The sequence below is a fragment of the Mastomys coucha genome, unplaced genomic scaffold (assembly GCF_008632895.1).
Source record: "Mastomys coucha isolate ucsf_1 unplaced genomic scaffold, UCSF_Mcou_1 pScaffold5, whole genome shotgun sequence".
Taxonomy (NCBI): domain Eukaryota; kingdom Metazoa; phylum Chordata; class Mammalia; order Rodentia; family Muridae; genus Mastomys; species Mastomys coucha.
Window position 1 is genome coordinate 31,503,547 of NW_022196911.1, and position 18,090 is coordinate 31,521,636.

The following is an 18,090-nucleotide window of genomic DNA, read 5'->3' on the forward strand; positions in this document are numbered from 1 at the left end:
GGTTCTTTGACACATCTGAAGAAGGTATATGTGTCTGCACTTTGACTGCAGAAGGTATATGACTAAGACCCCATGGTATAGGTTCTATACCTAGCCTGGGATAAAACCTTGCAACCCAGGAGTGACATAGTTTGCTCCTAATTTTTGTTGTCCCAGGGAACCGACCGCCTTGAAGACAGACAAGGGGGACTGTTATCTCAAAGGAACTTAGGGCCAGCTGCTAAGGTTGCAGCGTGTTTACTGACTAAAGTGCAACAGGGGTTCATAGCGGCTCTAAGAGTATGCTGGGACTGAAGATACCTGTGGGTACATAGTGTGGAGCCTTGGGAGCAGTGCTGTATCATTCCCTGGAAGAAGATATTATAGGCAATTGGTTCCTATGGAGGGACCAAGCTCGAGAGATCTGAAAAGGTTAGGTCCATGCATGTGTGGCTCCCCTGGAACTTTAGAAACCCCTGGTGGTATAAGCAGGATGAGAACTTGGCAGTTGGGATGAGCCATGGCCTTGGGCAGGTGATGTAACCAATGTTAATAGTTCCTACTGTGTGAGATAGGTTTATGGGATTCAGACAACTTGGGCCTATCTGTCTTACAACACGTTTAAGAAGGACCAAGGATTCCCCTTCTCCATCCTTACAGTTTGTAAAGGCTTCTTGTCACCACTAGCCTCAGTTTGACTACTATCCTAGCTCACTTGGCAAAGTATGTCAGTCTCTGCTGAACTGACCTTTGCCCTTGATACTTGTTGGCCTGGGGAATCAACTGCATCTCCAGCTGAGAACAGAAAGAAACAAATGCCATTGTGGACTGGGGTGGTGGCCATCTGGAGAATTCTTTAGTTACTGCTGGGGGAAAAGTCTGAACTTTCCCTTCTGGGTTTTAATAATCAGAGAAATATTGCCTGGTGGCTTTTAATTACACTGCCGGTACCTCGCCCTATCACCAACGACCAAATAGGCCTCTCTTCCTGATTACAATAATTTTTTTTTTTTTTTAAAAACAAACACTTTACTTAAACTATGGATTTTTTTTAATTACAAGAAAGATTAAGTAAATGAATTTTCTCTTGTAATTTAATCCATTCTAATTATCTCGAGACTGTTTATGATGAAATACTTAAAATTTTGCCTAGCTGCAAAATTCACGAATGAAAAACCTCCAAGCCAGTCTATGGCATGGGCGTTCCTGCGGCTCTGTTTATGATGGTTCACAGAGGCATGTGATAGAAAGGAGAGAGGCTCATACATCATACTCTTCACTGGCATGTGCTCCAGATGGTGGTACCCCACTGTCCAAAAGCAATAAAGATAACCTTTTAAAGATATTTATTTTTATTATTTAAGTCATACGTATGGGTGTGTGTGTGTGTGTGTGTGGGTGTGTGTGTATGTGTGTATGTATGTATGTGAGTGTGAGTGTGAGTGTAAGTGCCCACAGAAACTAGATATATCAGTTTTCCCTGGAGATAGAGATACAGGAGGATGTGAGCTATGTGATATGAATGGCGGGAAACAAATGTGGGCATTCTGGAGGAACAGTATAGGCTCTAAAATGCTGAGCCATCTCTCCAGCCCCAATACAGTCTCTTAAATGTCTTGATGACACCTATTATGTTGCAAGCCAATATACATGAAAAGGCCATCGCTCTAAACACAGCTTAGGAAATGGAATGCTGTGAAGGGAATGGGTTGCTGAGACTGAATCCCACTAGGCAAGCAACCTAGGAGGAAATGCAAAATCTGTTTTTGACATGAACATCTGGAGTATCCTTCTGATAACTTAGGAGATGAGCCAAGGAACTACAGAGATTACCCAGATGTCACACATCGGTCATGCTCCAAGGAATCAGGAAAATGCAGTGAATTAGTAAGGAGGGTGATTGTGACATTTATCAGGTTGAGTGGGGACAGAGAATCCATAGGAGTTTTGATCTTTCTAGAGGGCATGCTTGTTACTGGGTAGAGTCAAAACTGGGACTACTGGGTTATTCTTGATTTACAGAGCCAGAGAAAGTAAAATTGTGCTACCTGAAGTTGTGAAAGATGGGAAGGAATACCTACAAGAAAGACCGAGATACGGTCTAAGCGAAGCTGACTTGTGGTATCTTCCACTCACGAAAAGAAAGATACCTTACATTTTTTCCCCTTTCATAATGCTGGAATCAAATCCTGGGTTTTAGGCCAGTTGGGCAAGTGCCCTGCTGCTGAGCTAGCCCCATCTGATTAGATCCCTTACTGCAGACCGTAACGTTCTACCACCCTCCTCAATGGCGTGTCTGTGATCTCCAGTAAGAGAAGCTTCAAAGAATGGAATAGGCTTCTACTTGGGAGTAGCAATTTCTAAATGATAACCTCAAACAAATTTCTTCTTTTGAAAGATACTTATTATAAAAATAAAACTCAGAATTAAAATACACTCATAGGCTTCTTGGTTCTCTGGGAAGACTTGTCTCAGAGTTTGAGAACCTTTGGCCCAAAGTAGCAAAACCCAATTTTGCAACATGGGTCTATTAACATAAATATTTGATTGCATGTATAGCTAGATTGTATGATAAGATGAATAGGTTCAATTCCGGTTTGCTATGAGAATGAATTGCAGAGCAAACCCTTGTTTGGAGAATGGATGGAGAGCGTGTTTACTGTAATATGTCACTAACTGCCTGATAACTTTGGAGGCAGATTTGTGGAAGGGTGGCTAACGATGGGAGAATCAGTGTCATTCCTATTATATAGGTGCTACATAGTAGGGGCTGTCATAATGACATTAGTTCATGTGCACAAGGCTCTAATATCAGGCTAAGCACAGTGCCAGATACACTTGTCATCCAGCCCAAGAAAGGATGTATTATTTAGCAATCCCCAATTGTACAATGAAATGGAGGCACATAAAAGTTAGAGGAGCTGCCAAGATTTGAGTTCAAGCAGATCTACTCAAAAGCTGTGTCCTTCAGCATTTCCTTTGTAAGCTTGCATTTCTCCTGATCAAGGGAAGGAAGAGGGAGGTAGAGGAACTTCTTTAATATTTTCTACTAAAATATACATATTTTATGAAGTGGGGGGGCAACTTTTCATTGTAGGTAAGAAAACATTCCACCATCCACAAAGGTAGACAGGAGCCAAGGGGAGTGGATGAATAAAGAACTGTTAAGAAAAAGCCCCTTTCCCTCATCACCGTGATTCAATTGCATATCATCAGTAGGGCAACACTCATGCTGTCTGCTTCTTTACTGTAAGGTCTTCAGTGTTTGTTATGGGAATATACATTGAAAACCTGCCTTACAGCAGAGAAAAGGGCTTAATTGCATTTGAGTGGCCCATTCACAGAAGACTGCCTCAGATGCAATAAACTCTGGAAATGGACAGGTCCTTAGAGAGCATCTCACTCAAGTGTGTTCTAAAGTCAGTCAACCACACAGTACATTTGTGATATTTGCAATATCTGATCTATTATTTACTTAATATTTTTCTTTAAATTTACTCAGGCCTAATATCACTACTTACTATCAGCACATCCCTAAGCAATAACATCCATGGAATCAGGGGTTTGATGTGGTAGTTATATTTTCCTGATACTTATTTTTAACAGTGTTGTATAACTGTTCAACAAAGTACATTTCCAACCAGTGGACAGCATCTTGTGTTTGGATATAATGCCCTAGGAAGCAGCTACATGGTCGAATATAAAAATTTCCTGTATGAAAAAAAACGAATTATTTTTGTTTTGTTTTGTTTTTTAGTGACATGTTCTGGGGTGCATGGACTATGTTTGTCAACATCAAGTGTAGAATACAAATGTCCCCCTCCACTGGCCAATGCAGTTTCTATGATTCCATAAGGAATGAGATACTGATGCATGAGAGTGAGGTCTAAGCATCCCTGGGCATTGAACTCAGTAGAGCCATCTTTCTCTTTCCTTTCCAAGTCTTGAGATTTTAGTGAAGACATAGTGTCTTCAGTGTACAGGGTAAGATCCAGGAATCATAGACTTGATTCTCTGTAAAAGCTTAGCTACTGAGTACCAAGCTCATACCAGGGCAGTTCAACCTTTTCAACAGATCTTATGTGTGTTTGCTGTTGGGTATGCAGTCTTCCTGCTGGAAACTCTCCTCCATGGGCTTATGCCTTGAGTGTTGTGAATCATATTCAGTTCTTTATTTGTGTGAAGTATTTGGATCTTTCATCAGTGATGTGATGAAATTTTGGTTAAAAAGAGACCATATATATGATGGTGGTTCCATAGATTATAATAGAGTTTCATCTTTCTTCACACCTAGTGACATCATAGATGTTCATGAGTCATATGTTTATGGTAACACTGTAGAAAGCGAACCTACTATTCTATCAATGGAATAAATGTATAATAATGTATAAAATTTTGAATAGTACATAATCCTTGGTAACAAATGCCATCGTTACTGGTTTATATATCTACTGTATATATTTTTGTTATTGTGAAGCATGTTCCTACTTCTTAAAACTGTTCACTATAAGCAATATTTTGTAGTCAGAAATATCTATAGTTTTTCCATAGCTCTCAAAATTGCATTAGGAGGCCACATTGAATGAATGACCTAGATCACCTAAGTTTGCACAAGAACTGAATCATGCAATGACAAAGTTATCTAACCATGCAGTTCTTGTGTCATGTTCCCACTATTAAGAGATACTATTTTTGATGGGTCTGTCCCTGCTACTACAAGCTATGGGCAACTATACTGGGCACTTCCTTTAAAACTTTCCGGGGGTGGTACACGGGATTCTGAGCTCCCCCAAATCCTTCTCCTCCTCTCTTCTTGCTAACAGGCCATGTCATACACAGATAGTACTAGATTATCTGGGAAATCCTTCCAGAAATGTTTTTGCTGGAACTCTAGAATACCAGGTCATAATATCAGGACAACTTTTGTGTCCTTTGTATCTATTTTTCAACTGGTACTGAAAGCCCTTCTTTGACAGCCGGGACAAGAAAGCAAACACTGTCAAGGATGAGAATCTCATCATGGGTAAAGCTGTTATCTCTTGTTATTTTATTTTATATTTCTGCAATGACTTAAAAATGTATCCCTGCCTTTTCTGCCCCATCCTTTTTATTCTGAGTTTGCATAGAAAACCTCTGATAGACTTCAAGATCCAGAGTCAAAAAGAATGTCTGGGCATGTGACATTCCTAATGTGCAGTAGACAGCTCACATTTGGCCATTTTGTGGCGAGAAATTACTGTTCTGAAAGTTTACCTATAATAGCAAAAGGCCTAAAAGTTCAGGTTTTTACAAGGAAGAGGATGGTAATAACAACAGCAAGTCTGACCATAGTTCCAATAAGAACACTCGAAGAATTTGATTAATTAACCAATCAGAGGTTGAGTTGCTTTTATGGATGTGATAGTGAGGATGACTCCACAGAGGCTAGATTCATTTCAAGAAGATTTGGCTCACTAGAGTCACAAAAGCACAGATGTCAAAGGATAATGGCTACACAGAAGGGGGTGGGTAACGGCTACATCCGTTTCTCTCACTTGGATGGAAGGTGGGATGACATTCAGATCACAGCTGCCTTTGTGTGAAGTTGGCTAATTTTAATGGTGGCTCTCCTCTAAGTGTGTTCCTCATTGTTCTGAGACTTTCTCCCTCCTGAACTGTGACCCTGTCTCCTTCTGATGACAATCACTTAATCAGCACATCTCATTGTCGCCTGGATGGTTTCACCTTGGGTAAAGATTCATTATCCTTATTAACATCTCAAGAAACCTTTTCTCTCCCCAACCAATTAAAGAGGAAAAATAGAAGGGCCCAGTGCAATAGATGGAAAGAAAACTCTTCTGACATGTGGCACCTGCTAGGTCACTTAGCCCCATGTGGCCCTAAGAATCAAGTTGTCACGATTCTGAAACATGATCAGAGGTTAGGACCACAGAGGTAAAATATACAGGTCGGAATAACTTCTGCACACGCTGTTCACCGCCCAGGTTCTAAGCCGATCACCGGGTTTGGAAAGTATCATTGGTAGCAGACTGAGTCCCTAGACTGTCACTGTGTTACGTGGTAAGGTTGGAGACCCACATCCAGCAGAAGACCACAGCAGGGTACCACCCATAGATAACTGTCCTTGTTTCCCTGGCAATAGGAATGCTGGTGTCTTCTTGTATTTTTCCAACTATTCTGTCAGTCAAACACACTAACACCCAACTCCCCCTTTTATTATATAAGAAATGCTTATCTGGGTTTACTATAGTTCAAGTGATTTGACCTAATAAAAATTCTATAGTTCCACCAAGCTGCAGTGCAATAGCCATTGGATGGCCCTCTTATGTTAAATCTTTCATATTAATAAGGGGTGGTGGCAGGTGATAGGCAGGTGGCAGTTTATAGGAACAGAAATCCATTTTAAAATCACATTTAAGGAATAAACGTCTTCTAACCACACAATATGCCTTCTGATTTATTCATAGGAATAAACGGCACCTTACCCAAATAATGCTAATATATTCCGAAGCTATACATGAAGTGTGGCGATTTAGATTCAAAGTCTATTCTTATCTATGCAGCTCTATAGATTTTAGTCAGTCCTTATATTTGACTTGTTAGGAGTGAGCATAAGACTCATTGTTGGGCAGAAAATTTAGCTTTTATAGTTAACATTGACCCATGACACCTTCTATTCAAATCTGTAGTAATAATACACAAGCAAAAATTTTCAAATAAATATAATTTGGTTACAAATTTGGGGAATGCATTTGACCAAAATATGGAGAGACCCCGGGGGGGGGGGGGAGGGGCCTTCTACTTGAATAACTTTTGGAAGTCTGAACTTTCAGTATCTTCTTTTCTTCCCTTCTTATCTTATTGCTTCCTCAGTACAATAAATGCAACCTATCCAGGCTGGTAGGAATTGTTCAGGTGACTATTTGCCAGGACTCCCCTGAAACCACCTCTCTGTGACCTTCTGAAAACAGGCTGCAGGCAACCTGGGTGCTCAACAGGCAGCCATCAGCATCCTGCCTTACCCCACTGTTTACTGACTGGAGCCATTTCCTTCTTGTTTATTTTCTATCTTCAAAACATAGCATTTGAGGCTCTGTGTGGAAAGGACCTAAGTTCTTCTCTTGCCTCTGCCTGTCAGTCTCCCTGTGGAGGAGGGCTGATTCTGGGCCTGTAAATTGTGGCATTTACTTTAAGTGAAATGGCAAGGATGTCTGTTCAAACTAAAAGACTAAAACTCCAGAAAGCAGCTCTGAGGGGCCAGGGCTGGAAAGCGTACGAAGCAATTATGCATAGACGAGCCTCTCCCCAGGTTTCCAGTAGTGACTCTCACCAACTAAGGGACATTTGCTGTCTTTGAGAAAACACAGAGAAGGAAACAAGAAAGAGACAGCAAGGGTCTTATTAACAAAGCTGGGGAGCCTCGATTTCTCCCAAGGAAAAGCTTTGCCTACTACAGTCTTAACAACCTTCATAGAAGAGACTCTAACACCACTGGGCATCCCAATTTCAAACCAGGGACTTCCCTGCACCAGTACCTTGTTCTTCTTTATGTGGCATATAAACTGGCACATCCTTGACATCCCTCAAGAACTCATGGATGTCAGATCCCAGAGATGTGAGACTTGAGCTGAATGCTTCAAGGAGCAGAGACACCCTTTGCCAGGTCATTGCACCCAAGGGCCTGCTTGACTGAACTGCGTGGACTCTCCTGCTGGCCACAAACTCATTGTCCTCTACTGAGATCAAAGCTGTCATTGGTCCATTTCTTGTTCAAAGTCTCCAGAGACAGCTCATGGTTTTGGTCTTCCCTCACATCTACTCTGTGGATCCTTTCCCTTTTTCTTTGGCCCCAAGATCTGCCAAGCCACAGTGGCTGTCTCTTCCTCACGGGGACACTACCTGCCTTTCTTTTTACCTCTCTTCTCTCTTCATCTGGACTTGGGCAATTTTCTCATTTAGAGTTCAGTCACTTTTTTCTTTAAAGGGCCAGATAACAATTGGCTTTGTGGGGGCTTTGTATCCCCTATGGTGATTCCTCAATGCTGAAGTGTAGCTAGCAACTGAGGAGATGCCAAAGAGCTGGTGTGATTGTCGCCTACCGATGGTCTGTGTGTGGACACTGAAATTTGAATTTCATAGAATTGTCAAATGTCAGAAACTAATTTTTTGTGTGTGCTGGATTTCTATCAAGGCTTAAAAACTGTCAGAATCAGTTCTTTTGCTAGCAAGCCATAGAAAAACCTGGCAGTAGGCCAGGTTAACTCCATTGCCTACAGTTGGCCATACAGCTTGCCATAGATCTACTTGTGCTTTCCTCTTGTGAACTATTTCCACAAACAAACAAACAAAAACAGGGATGTAGCAGGAGTGAGAGCCCACAGGCTTCACTCTGGAGACACTATCCCTGCCCTTTACTTCCCAGACAGAGAAAGGGGGAACCAAAGTTGAAGTAAATGACTTAAGAGGTGGTGGGATTATTTACCTTAGGGGTATTGATTGGCAAGAGTTTTTGGAGGAGCAGGACAATAGGGACAACAGAGATATGGGGGATGGGGAAGAATTTTTATTTAAACCACACTAGGCATGCAGAAATACACCAAAAATCCTGGAAAGGTAGAAGCCTCTGTAATGACTGTCTTGGTCTTGGGCTGTGCACATCCCTCCCCTGAAAGTCTGGAGAACTGTCCCCCACCCCCAGCCTCTGCAGGGAGCTGAGATGAGAGCAGCTGCAGGAGATGCAGGACCTGGAGCACCATTGAGAGACTGCAATAACAATTCACTGCTAACAGACTGTCCCAGCAGGGTCCCAGTGCCATAGTCATGGCCCTGATTGGCATGCTGCCCCTCAGATGGCCAATTAGATAGAACAGAGTGAGATCCACTGCAGAGTCAGTTCACGTCATCTCTGCTTAACTGCCCGAATGAACAGCATGGGAAACTGAGTCTGACCTCATCAGTCAGCCCTGTGCCAGCTCCCTCCTTACATCTCAGGCTAGATAGCCAAGCTACAGTTTGGGGTTTGGGGGCTAGAACAGGGGACAGGGCACCGAGCTTACGGTTAGATTCAAAGATAACTTGAATTGGGAAAGCAGTTGCTTGGTTGGAAGCTCCCCTGAAGGTTCTGTGCAGGCTAGGAGGTCATTAAGCCTGGTGCGGAAGGGTTCCACGACAGACTTACATAAGCAACAAGAGCAACAAGTGGAGGAAAAAAAAAAGATGGCTGGGTGGATTGCTTGAAATCTTAACCACCTGAGAGAAAAAGTATCGGCTTCCAATCTTCCATCAAAGAGATAGTTAGACACATACAGGGCAGTCTATGCTTTTCCCAGCCAAAAAAAAAAAAATGGAAAAACAAACACAAAAACCAAAACCCTCAAACAAACAAACAACCCCCCCCCAAAAAAAAAAACAAACGAAGAAACCTTAAAAACATTATTTATTATTTTGGGGGAATATATTATATTTTAGGGTCATGTTAGATAGTCCAAGTTGACCTCAAATTAAAGATTCCCCTATTTCAGGTACTTAAATGTTGGGATTATAGAGTGTGCCTCTTTGCTGGTCCTTAAAATGATCATTTCTTAACAAAGAACAGATCTTAAGAAAAAATAGAGGTGGTGGTAATTGAGACAGGATTTCTCTTTGTAGTCCTAGCTGACCTGGAGCTCATTCTGTAAAGCAGGGTGGCCTCCAACTCAGAAATTTATCTGCTTCTGCCTCTCAAGTGCTGAGATTAAAGGTACGTGCCACTATCTCTAGCTCACAAATTGGCATACATAAATTTCTGCTCAAGAAATTTATATATGAATGGTAGCTGAGTGGAGAATGAAGGGGGACCCGAGGGAGAGCCCAGCAAGGCAGGGAAGCCTGGGAGTCAACCCCTGGGCTGAGTGAGCAAGAAGGTACTTGGCAGAATGGCAGTTACGCCTGGCTATCCAGAGGACCTGGATGGTGTGTGCGCACCGAACATGCTCCACAACAGCTTCACATTGTTACCAGCACCAGGGATCCAGGGATCTGGCCAGAGAGAACAGGGAACAAGGGCACAATGATATCAGGATGCTTGGCAGCTGCAGGCACTGACCGTTTCCCATGCGTGTGCATTGCTTCCTCCCCAGGATGAACGCTTTGGATAGGGCTCATTATCAGATTGGGTCTCTTTCCACCCCAAAAATGCAATCCTGCAAAGAAGGGAAAGGCTTTTCCAATGCTGGAATCTTGCTTTCCCCCTTTCCCTAACCCCACGGAGATTTGGAGAGGCAGTGGGATTATTGGAGGGCACATGTGTCCCCGAGGGAACAGCCAGTTGCAATGCGCGACCGTCACTATCGATCTACGATTTATGAAAATAAAGCAATATGTGCCTGTTTCGGTGCCTGCCGTTTGCCTACCAATGGTGCAGTGTTCACCATTCCAGCCCTCTCGGCATTCACATTTGCCATCTTTACAGGTCCCGTGCTCAATGCAGCGGGGGTGGCACACGCGCTGGTCACAAGCCGCGCCTGTCCAGCCCTCTTCACAGCGGCAGGCTCCCCCGATGCAGACGCCGTGAGTGCCACAGTCTACTGAGCACACTTCTGGAAGAAAAACAATGATTACAGCTCAACACCACAGCGGGGTGAAGTCCTTCCGTGGCTCCTCCAGGGCTGGCCCCGAGGCCCGGCAGCCATAGTGTTTTTGCTGGATTGTCTCTCTGCTGGTTGGGTAGTAATTTTGCTACTTTACATTTATTTTGTTTTCCACTTCTAAGAGAGCAGTGGACCTCAACCTGCGGCTCCTGGGCCAGCAGCATCACCATCATTCTGGGAACTTGTTAGAAATGTAAAGAATTGCAAATTCTCGCACCCAGGTTTAATCAATTAGATGTGGGAGCTGGGCTCACCAATTCACTTTAACAAGTCCTCTGGGTGGTTTGGAGTATAGCAACAGCTCTTCTGGATTCTGAGACCATCTGAGAGGAGATCAGGCAGTGGCTCCCATTTGGCAAGGTAAAAGAACTATCTGGTAGATTCTGACTCCCTATTCAGCTAGGGTTCATTGAAAGCCTGAACTGACCAAGCCACTGAAGCCTGTTGGGGGTCCCTGTTGCTCCAACCTCGCAATGCACACGTTTCCCCAGATCACCACTCTAAGGCAAAGATAACCGCTGTGAATTATGCTGCACTTGCACGGCCTCTTTCTCAAAGGAGCTCAAAGTCTTTTGTGGGGGAGGTGGGGAGGAGACAGACAGACAGATACTCACTCTGGCGTTCCAAACCTATCACGCGAGGACAAGCACGTGCCAGACATTCATCCTTACAACAGCCCACGGAGGGAGTCATGGCTCGTCATGCCAGGAGAGGGGGAACCACACCAGAATGGACAGTGACTTGCTCAAAGTCACATCACGTCTGCAGTATGGTGGGGACTTGGGGCTAGGACTCTGTGTCTCCCCCCACCCCCCCATCCCTCTGCAGAACCTTTGCCAGGACTGCCAGCACAGGAAGCCAGAGGTGAGTGGGCCGACTCCTTTCTTTTTCTTTTTGGAATAAAAGATTCATTACTTTCCTCATTGTAGGCAAAGCTTCGCGCATCTCTCCCCTTTCTGATTGTCATGGCAATCTGACAGCTGTATTGGCACCCCAGTGAAGGGGGCGACATGATGATGGCTTTGCTTGGATAGACACTCATCAGTGAACAGAACCTTTCTTGGGAAGGCTGGGACCGGCTTGAACTGTTGAACTGTTCCATTTTTTTTTTTTTTTAAGGTCACTTGGGAAGTAAGACACATACTCTTAATTTTAGGAAAATAAAGCATACAGCATAACTTCATTATTTTCCTGTCACTGGAGAACTGCAGAGCTTTATAACATGTTCACACGACACCCCGAGGGAGCCTCTTTTCGGGTTTTATAGGACGCTCTACTCTGTTTGTCTGGGACTGAATTGCTCTGTTTTTGTTTTCTGCTACCTTTAGGGAGTGTACATAAGAAAAGCTATAACACAAGCAGAAGTATCCCTCCTGGGCCTGCCATCCATTTGTGGCGATGGAACCAAAGAGGGACAGGAACCAACACAATCGTTGGATTTTTCTTTTCGTTCCCAAAGACCACAAACTCCAAGGCTAAGGAGACAAGAGTAAGAAAGGCACTGTAAATCTGACCAAAGTCCATCTTATCTCAAGCCGAGGGCGAAGACGAGATTTCCATCCACCCAGAATGGGATGGAACACAAGGGCGGAGTGTGAGAAACTGGGGAGAAGATCTCTCGGCTTACCAACAGAGCAGTCGGGACCCATCCAATTCGGATCACAGCTGCAGAGGCCAGAGTCCGGGAGATAAGTGCCATGCCCACTACACTGGTCTGGGCACTGGACCCTCGCCAGCTCACAGTTGAGACCACCCCAGCCGGGGCTGCATAGACACTCTCCATTTACACAGACGCCGTGGCTGGAGCAGGTAGGATCCAAGCAATCAACTGCAACAAGAAGAGAAACAATCATCACTCATGAAGACTAGGCTACCCAGGCACAAACTCCTACCCATGCAAGCAAACAAAGGTACCCAACCACTCATGTGGTTCCTTGGCAGTCATAAATAGGGGCTTCTATCTTTTGAATACCAGGTCTTAAGATGTAAAGAAGATACAAAAGAACCAGGGGAATTCCTTAGGCACTGTTAGCAAGAGTCGGCTATAGAGCCTTCGTGGATAGAAAGGCATGCCATCCAACTTTCTGTATTCTGTACTTTTTAACCTTCTACGTTGACTGATCCACAACAGGATCAGAGAATGCATACAATGTCTTCGGCATGTATGGCCAAGCCTGATTACCCTCTCTCTCTTAGAGAAAGCAGAGAGGCTCATTCTAACCTCATGAGTCCTTGATTTCAAAAAGGGAACGAAAGATTAAAAAGAGAACCTGTGAAACTCTGATATGAGTCACCTTCCTAATTATGTTTCACTTAGGCTGAGTTTAAACTTAGTTTTCCTCTCTGGGCATACACTTATTGAGGGAGTTAGCGTAGGTGCAGAGTGTCAGAGGTGAAGGGTGGGTGTGTAGCAGATCAGAGTGGTGCTTCCACATCGGTGGTCCTGAGTAGGGTAGATAGGCCAGTGTTATCCGCCATGGCAATGGTTCTCCCCAAGACTGTCTGCCGGGCAAGTTAATAGTAGATTCCATGGACTATTGCCCCTGTATGTTTCATAGTCTGATTCCTTGACTGCCCTCAAGATCTGAATGACTATACATCAGATGGAATTAAACCAAGTCAAAACAAGGGCAACCTGCTAGGAGCAGTTATCGAGGACAGAGACTTTAATTATGGGGATGTCAAAGCTTAGATGTCTATCCAGTTTGCATGCTAGATAGACAGGTCTTAGACAGGAAGGCTGGCTTCTTCTGAGGGTTTTAGGGAAGGTTTGCACAGCATGCACACACCTTGGTGTAATACAGGTTAGGATGGGAAATGGGACTTTTGTAGAGGGATCAGTTGTTGCCTTCTGGGCCAGGAAAGTGTGGAATGGTTGTATTCTTATTTAAGAGAGACAAACTTTTTCCATCATTTGAAATTGGGCTTGTTGGTTCACAGTGAGGTGATGCTTCTATATAATAAAGAATAGACTATATAATATACTATATTCTATATAATATAGACTCCATTTATCTCATGGGGTGAGACACTGGAGATATCTTTTTTTTGTTGTTGTTTTTGTTTTTTTTTGTTTTTTTTGTTTTTTTTGTTTTTTTTTTTTGAGACAGGGTTTCTCTGTGTAGCCCTGGCTGGCCTGGAATTCACTCTGTAGACCAGGCCGGCCTTGAACTCACAAATCCACCTGCCTCTGCCTCCCAAGTGCTGGGATTAAAGGCATGTGTCACCACTGCCTGGCTGGAGATATCTTAAAATTCTGTTACTTGTAACTTTTGGGAGCCATTCTGGCAATAATTTAATCTCTATGTGTTTTTGTGCCACTCACTGGCTCAAATCTTCAGAGGATATTTTAGTTATATCTCCTTGCCTAATGTCAAGATGGAAATTTGCAAGACTTTGGTCCCTTAGTCATGAAATGGTCACTTTTGATGTCTCTCTACATAGGAGTTCTTGATTTACCATTAATGTTTTGTGTCTTCTTATTTAAGCACAAAATGATGCTCCTATAAGTTTTATTATTAATAATACATTGACTTTAAATATGACATCATTCAAAGGATCTGGGTTTCATAAACTCTCTAGTCCTGAGGGAGTCAGACCTAAGGACTATGAATTGATTAGAAATCACAATGTTCCATAAACCTCTCTAAGAAGATCCCTCTCTTGGGGCAAAAACAATTTTCAGTATTAAGAGAATTCCATTTGGATATTTCCAGGAAGATGCTATTCCAAATGTTCCAAATTGTTTGATCCATGGAGAAAACAATGACTTTTTCCTCCCCAAGGAGAGTGAATTTTAGTGATTCATTCTTAGTTATAGATGCTCATAATATTACTTACACTAGTTATAGTCACTTTAGAATGGAATCCTTATGGTTGGGAGAACTGAACTCTGGGTGATACAAACCCTTTGATACCTTGAAATTGGCTCTACACAGTGGGGTGGCATATATCTGTATATAAGTTTGAAATGAGGTTTAAACACATAAAAAACACTTATGAAAGAGTTATGTGCTATTTACAGTGTTTGCTCTCTGGCACATGAAGAAGTGCATGCTGTGTTTACTGCATATATAGGAACAAATGACAGCTGGCTATGAGCATGTGTCGTTGGCAGAGTAGATGTCCGGGACTGTTTAGAGAGAGAGAGATGGTACCTTTATCTCTCTCTTTTACTATCCTCCTTCCCACACTCTCAATACAGGGGTTTGCTATGAGTTACAAGCAAACCTATAACTCACTACATAGCCCAGGTTAGCCTTCAACTTGTGATATTTCTGTTTCAGCCTCACAAGAATTGGTATTTCAGGTACATTCCACCATATCTAGCTGCTGATATTTCTTGTTTTGGGAAATAATATGTTTCTAGCATTGGTGATATATGAACTTAGTCATCTAGAATCAATCATGTTCATATTCTTCTTTTAAAGGAGACCTTGCACTTTAGGTTTTTAAAATGCCATCCCACTTCTGATAAGACAAAATCAAAATACCCATAAGTACATTGTGTATTATTTCTTAAAAATGTTCTCAGAGTATAATCAACCATTTCAAGTGTTTGGTGAGGTACCAACAGACAAAAGATTAAAAAAAGATGAAATAATAAAATATGAAAGAGACAATGACATTAGATGTACATATACAAGAGAGAGAGGAAGAGAGAGAGGAGAATGAGGAAAAGGAGGAGGAGGAAGATGAGGAACAAGAGGAGGAGGAGGAAGAAGAGGAGGAAGAGGAGGAGGAGGAGGAAGAAGAGGAGGAAGAAAGGAGGAGGAAGAGGAGGAAGAGGAGGAGGGTAAGGGAGAGGAGGAGGATGAGGGAGAGGAGGAGGAGGAGAGGAGGAGGAAGAAGAGGAAGAGGAGGAAGAAAAGGAAGAGGAGATTTTTCTTCCAGATATATTAGCTCCTTTCTCTGTCCTGAATTATGGTAAGAAGAAAGGAGGGAAATCCACGGAGATTTATTACTCCGGTACTAGACTGTCATCAAAATAGCCATTTATAGTATCTAGAAATACGAGCCAACATTTTCTCTGGTTAGTGGTATCAGTAAATATGCCCTCTGTGCTCTGTAATTACAGTGGCTGATGGAATAACCAAATTCAAATTTTAAGGAGAATCGTTTTACTATGAATTTTAAATTTGGTTCCGATTCCATCAAATAGTCTTTTGGCCATAATTTTAGAGTCTTTTTCTGGCAGGGGAGACTCTGTGGTTTTATGAAGGTTTATAAATAGAAACAGTTGTATTTAAAAGGAGGACATTGGCCTTGCTCAGCTAAGTATACTCTCCCTGGAAACACGAGCTCCTGGCAGCTGAAATCATTAGAACTCATTTAGTCTGGGGTCCTCTGTAGATCTGACAAAAAGGCTTGTGAATGCCGTTTCTATCCCCAAGGATGGAAAAGGAGGTCAAAAGAGTTTTACAAACAATATGTACTATGAACCTCCGAAGAACCATGAATTACATTTATGAAGTTAAATGTCATTGAAAAATGACTCAGCCATGAAACTGACATGAAAACATGGCTGACTTAAACCAACCTGCCAGCTCCCCTCTCGTCTCCTTCCCGCTTCCCCAGACACCACCATGCTACGTCTCAAGAAGACATCCTTCATTTTCTTGTACAAATTTGTTAATAGTGCAACAATGTTTATGCAGCAAAAACAGAGGGTGGTAGCTATTGATTTTCTTGCTGTGGCCACGTTGGGTAAAGCATTTGGACGTTATGACTGTGATGAATATCAGAAAATAGAAAAGCTAAATGGAAGAAAAAGTGATGACTCAGATGTTCTGAATCCATTTCCTTTTTTGAAAATAGCGTAGGCATCACCTCCACTCATTCTTTTGGGGTAGCAGAGATCAATAGGGGAATGTGCATCCTTCTAAAATGCTCCATGTGGCTTACTTGTTCTGTTGTATCGTTGATTTGTTCTGGACATTTACATAAGGCTGTCTGGGAGAGTAAGAAAGTCGAGGAAGTACTTGACATTCCACTCAAATGCCACCTTTTCTGGAGAGAGGAGCCCCTGAAGATTGGCAGTCCCCTGTCCCTGTACCTTGCTACTGCCCAGCCGTGTACATAGAAGGTTGTTTTAACTGTCCCTATCATATTATTGACCTCTCCTATGTTTCCAGCAAAGGCAGCTTTGCCTCCTGTAATCCATTCATCTTCAGGAACTTTGACCTTCCCAGCGGGTTTATTAAATCAGTATTTCTTGCACCCCAACACCCAATTTGGTTATTTGATGAAAAATACACGGAGGCCTCCCTTCATAATAGAGAGAAAATGTATAGTGAATTGAGTGAGGGGAGGTCTCGGGGGTGGTCAGACTTCTGGATGACATTCAGGATACTGTTACTGATCTACTGAAAAATTGTGGAAGAGTGTTATCATAGAAGCTGATTCTCTTGAGGCCACAGTTGTAGACACAACGAAATGGGGGACTTTACAAGGGAAGCCTGTAGTGGATATCTCAGGATGAGGCATTGTCACAACTCTGCGGTGGTGGTGGTGGGGCTGCAGTGATTGGCTAGCACTGCATCAAGGCCTAGGCCCTGGCTTTGTTCCTCTGATTTGCTGTAGGCGGGTTCTCAAAATGACCCACATAGCCACAGTCTTTCAAGCCTGCCTGCTCTCCATGGAGAGAAGGTTTTGTTGAAATATTTACAGAGATGTGCACGGGCCTCAGATTGCCAAGAAGAGAGAAATCAAATCATAACAGCATCAAGAAGCCAGCTATGAGGGAGGAGAGGGGCGCTCAGGATTCTTTGTTTCTTTTCTCTAGACAGTTCCGGAAATTCTCAATTAAAGGACTTTAAATGAAATGGAAGAAAATAGGGAATTAGATCTGGGGCAGGGGGCCTGGCAAGGTGGCATATCAAGTAGAGCTTCTTACTGCCAGGGCCAATGACCTAAGTTCAATTCACCTGGTCATAGAAGAGAATCAACTCCTAGGAGCTGTACTCAGACCACCAAGTGTACAGTGTGTGTGTGTGTGTGTGTGTGTGTGTATGTGTGTGTGTGTGTGTGTGTGTGTGTGAGAGAGAGAGAGAGAGAGAGAGAGAGAGAGAGAGAGAGAGAGAGAGAGAGAGAGAGAGAGAGAGAGAGAGAGAGAGAGAGAGAGAGAGAGAGAGAGAGGGAGAATACACATAAGTAAAAGTTTTCAAAAAGGTCTAGGGAAGAAAGGGAAGGCAGGGAGGAGAAAGAGTACAGGAAAGAGAATACAGACAGACAGACAAACAAGAGGCAGAAAGCAAGGAAAAGAAACAAGGAGGAAGAGAAAAGTAGCTAATGTCTGTAAATCAAGTTAAAACAAAAACATTCTTTCCAGAACCATCCCCATAGGCCTTTCCTAGTCTACAGCTAAGGAGTTCACCAAAGCCTGGGGGTTTGACGTTTTGGATGCAACATGCTGAGTGAAGTTTTCTTTCCAATCCTGGACTCTCTGGCCAAGATGAAGCTCCGTACAGCTCCTCTGCAGCTA

The 18,090-nt window shown here is 43.0% G+C and overlaps 1 protein-coding gene across 19 annotated transcripts in view; it reads right to left on the reverse strand.

Moving 5' to 3' along the window:
- Tenm2 (teneurin transmembrane protein 2) overlaps nucleotides 1–18,090 on the reverse strand; it is a 1,239,808-nt gene that overhangs the window by 124,727 nt on the left and 1,096,991 nt on the right. For 14 of the 19 annotated variants that reach the window (XM_031353724.1, XM_031353722.1, XM_031353721.1 and 11 more), the window contains 2 exons: nucleotides 12,235–12,435; nucleotides 10,344–10,556 (listed from right to left, as the gene is read on the reverse strand). In XM_031353724.1, the coding sequence (XP_031209584.1) occupies nucleotides 10,344–10,556; nucleotides 12,235–12,435 (414 nt within the window). The remainder of the gene's footprint in view (nucleotides 1–10,343; nucleotides 10,557–12,234; nucleotides 12,436–18,090) is intronic. The other 5 variants (XM_031353720.1, XM_031353718.1, XM_031353719.1 and 2 more) reach the window with 4 other exon arrangements.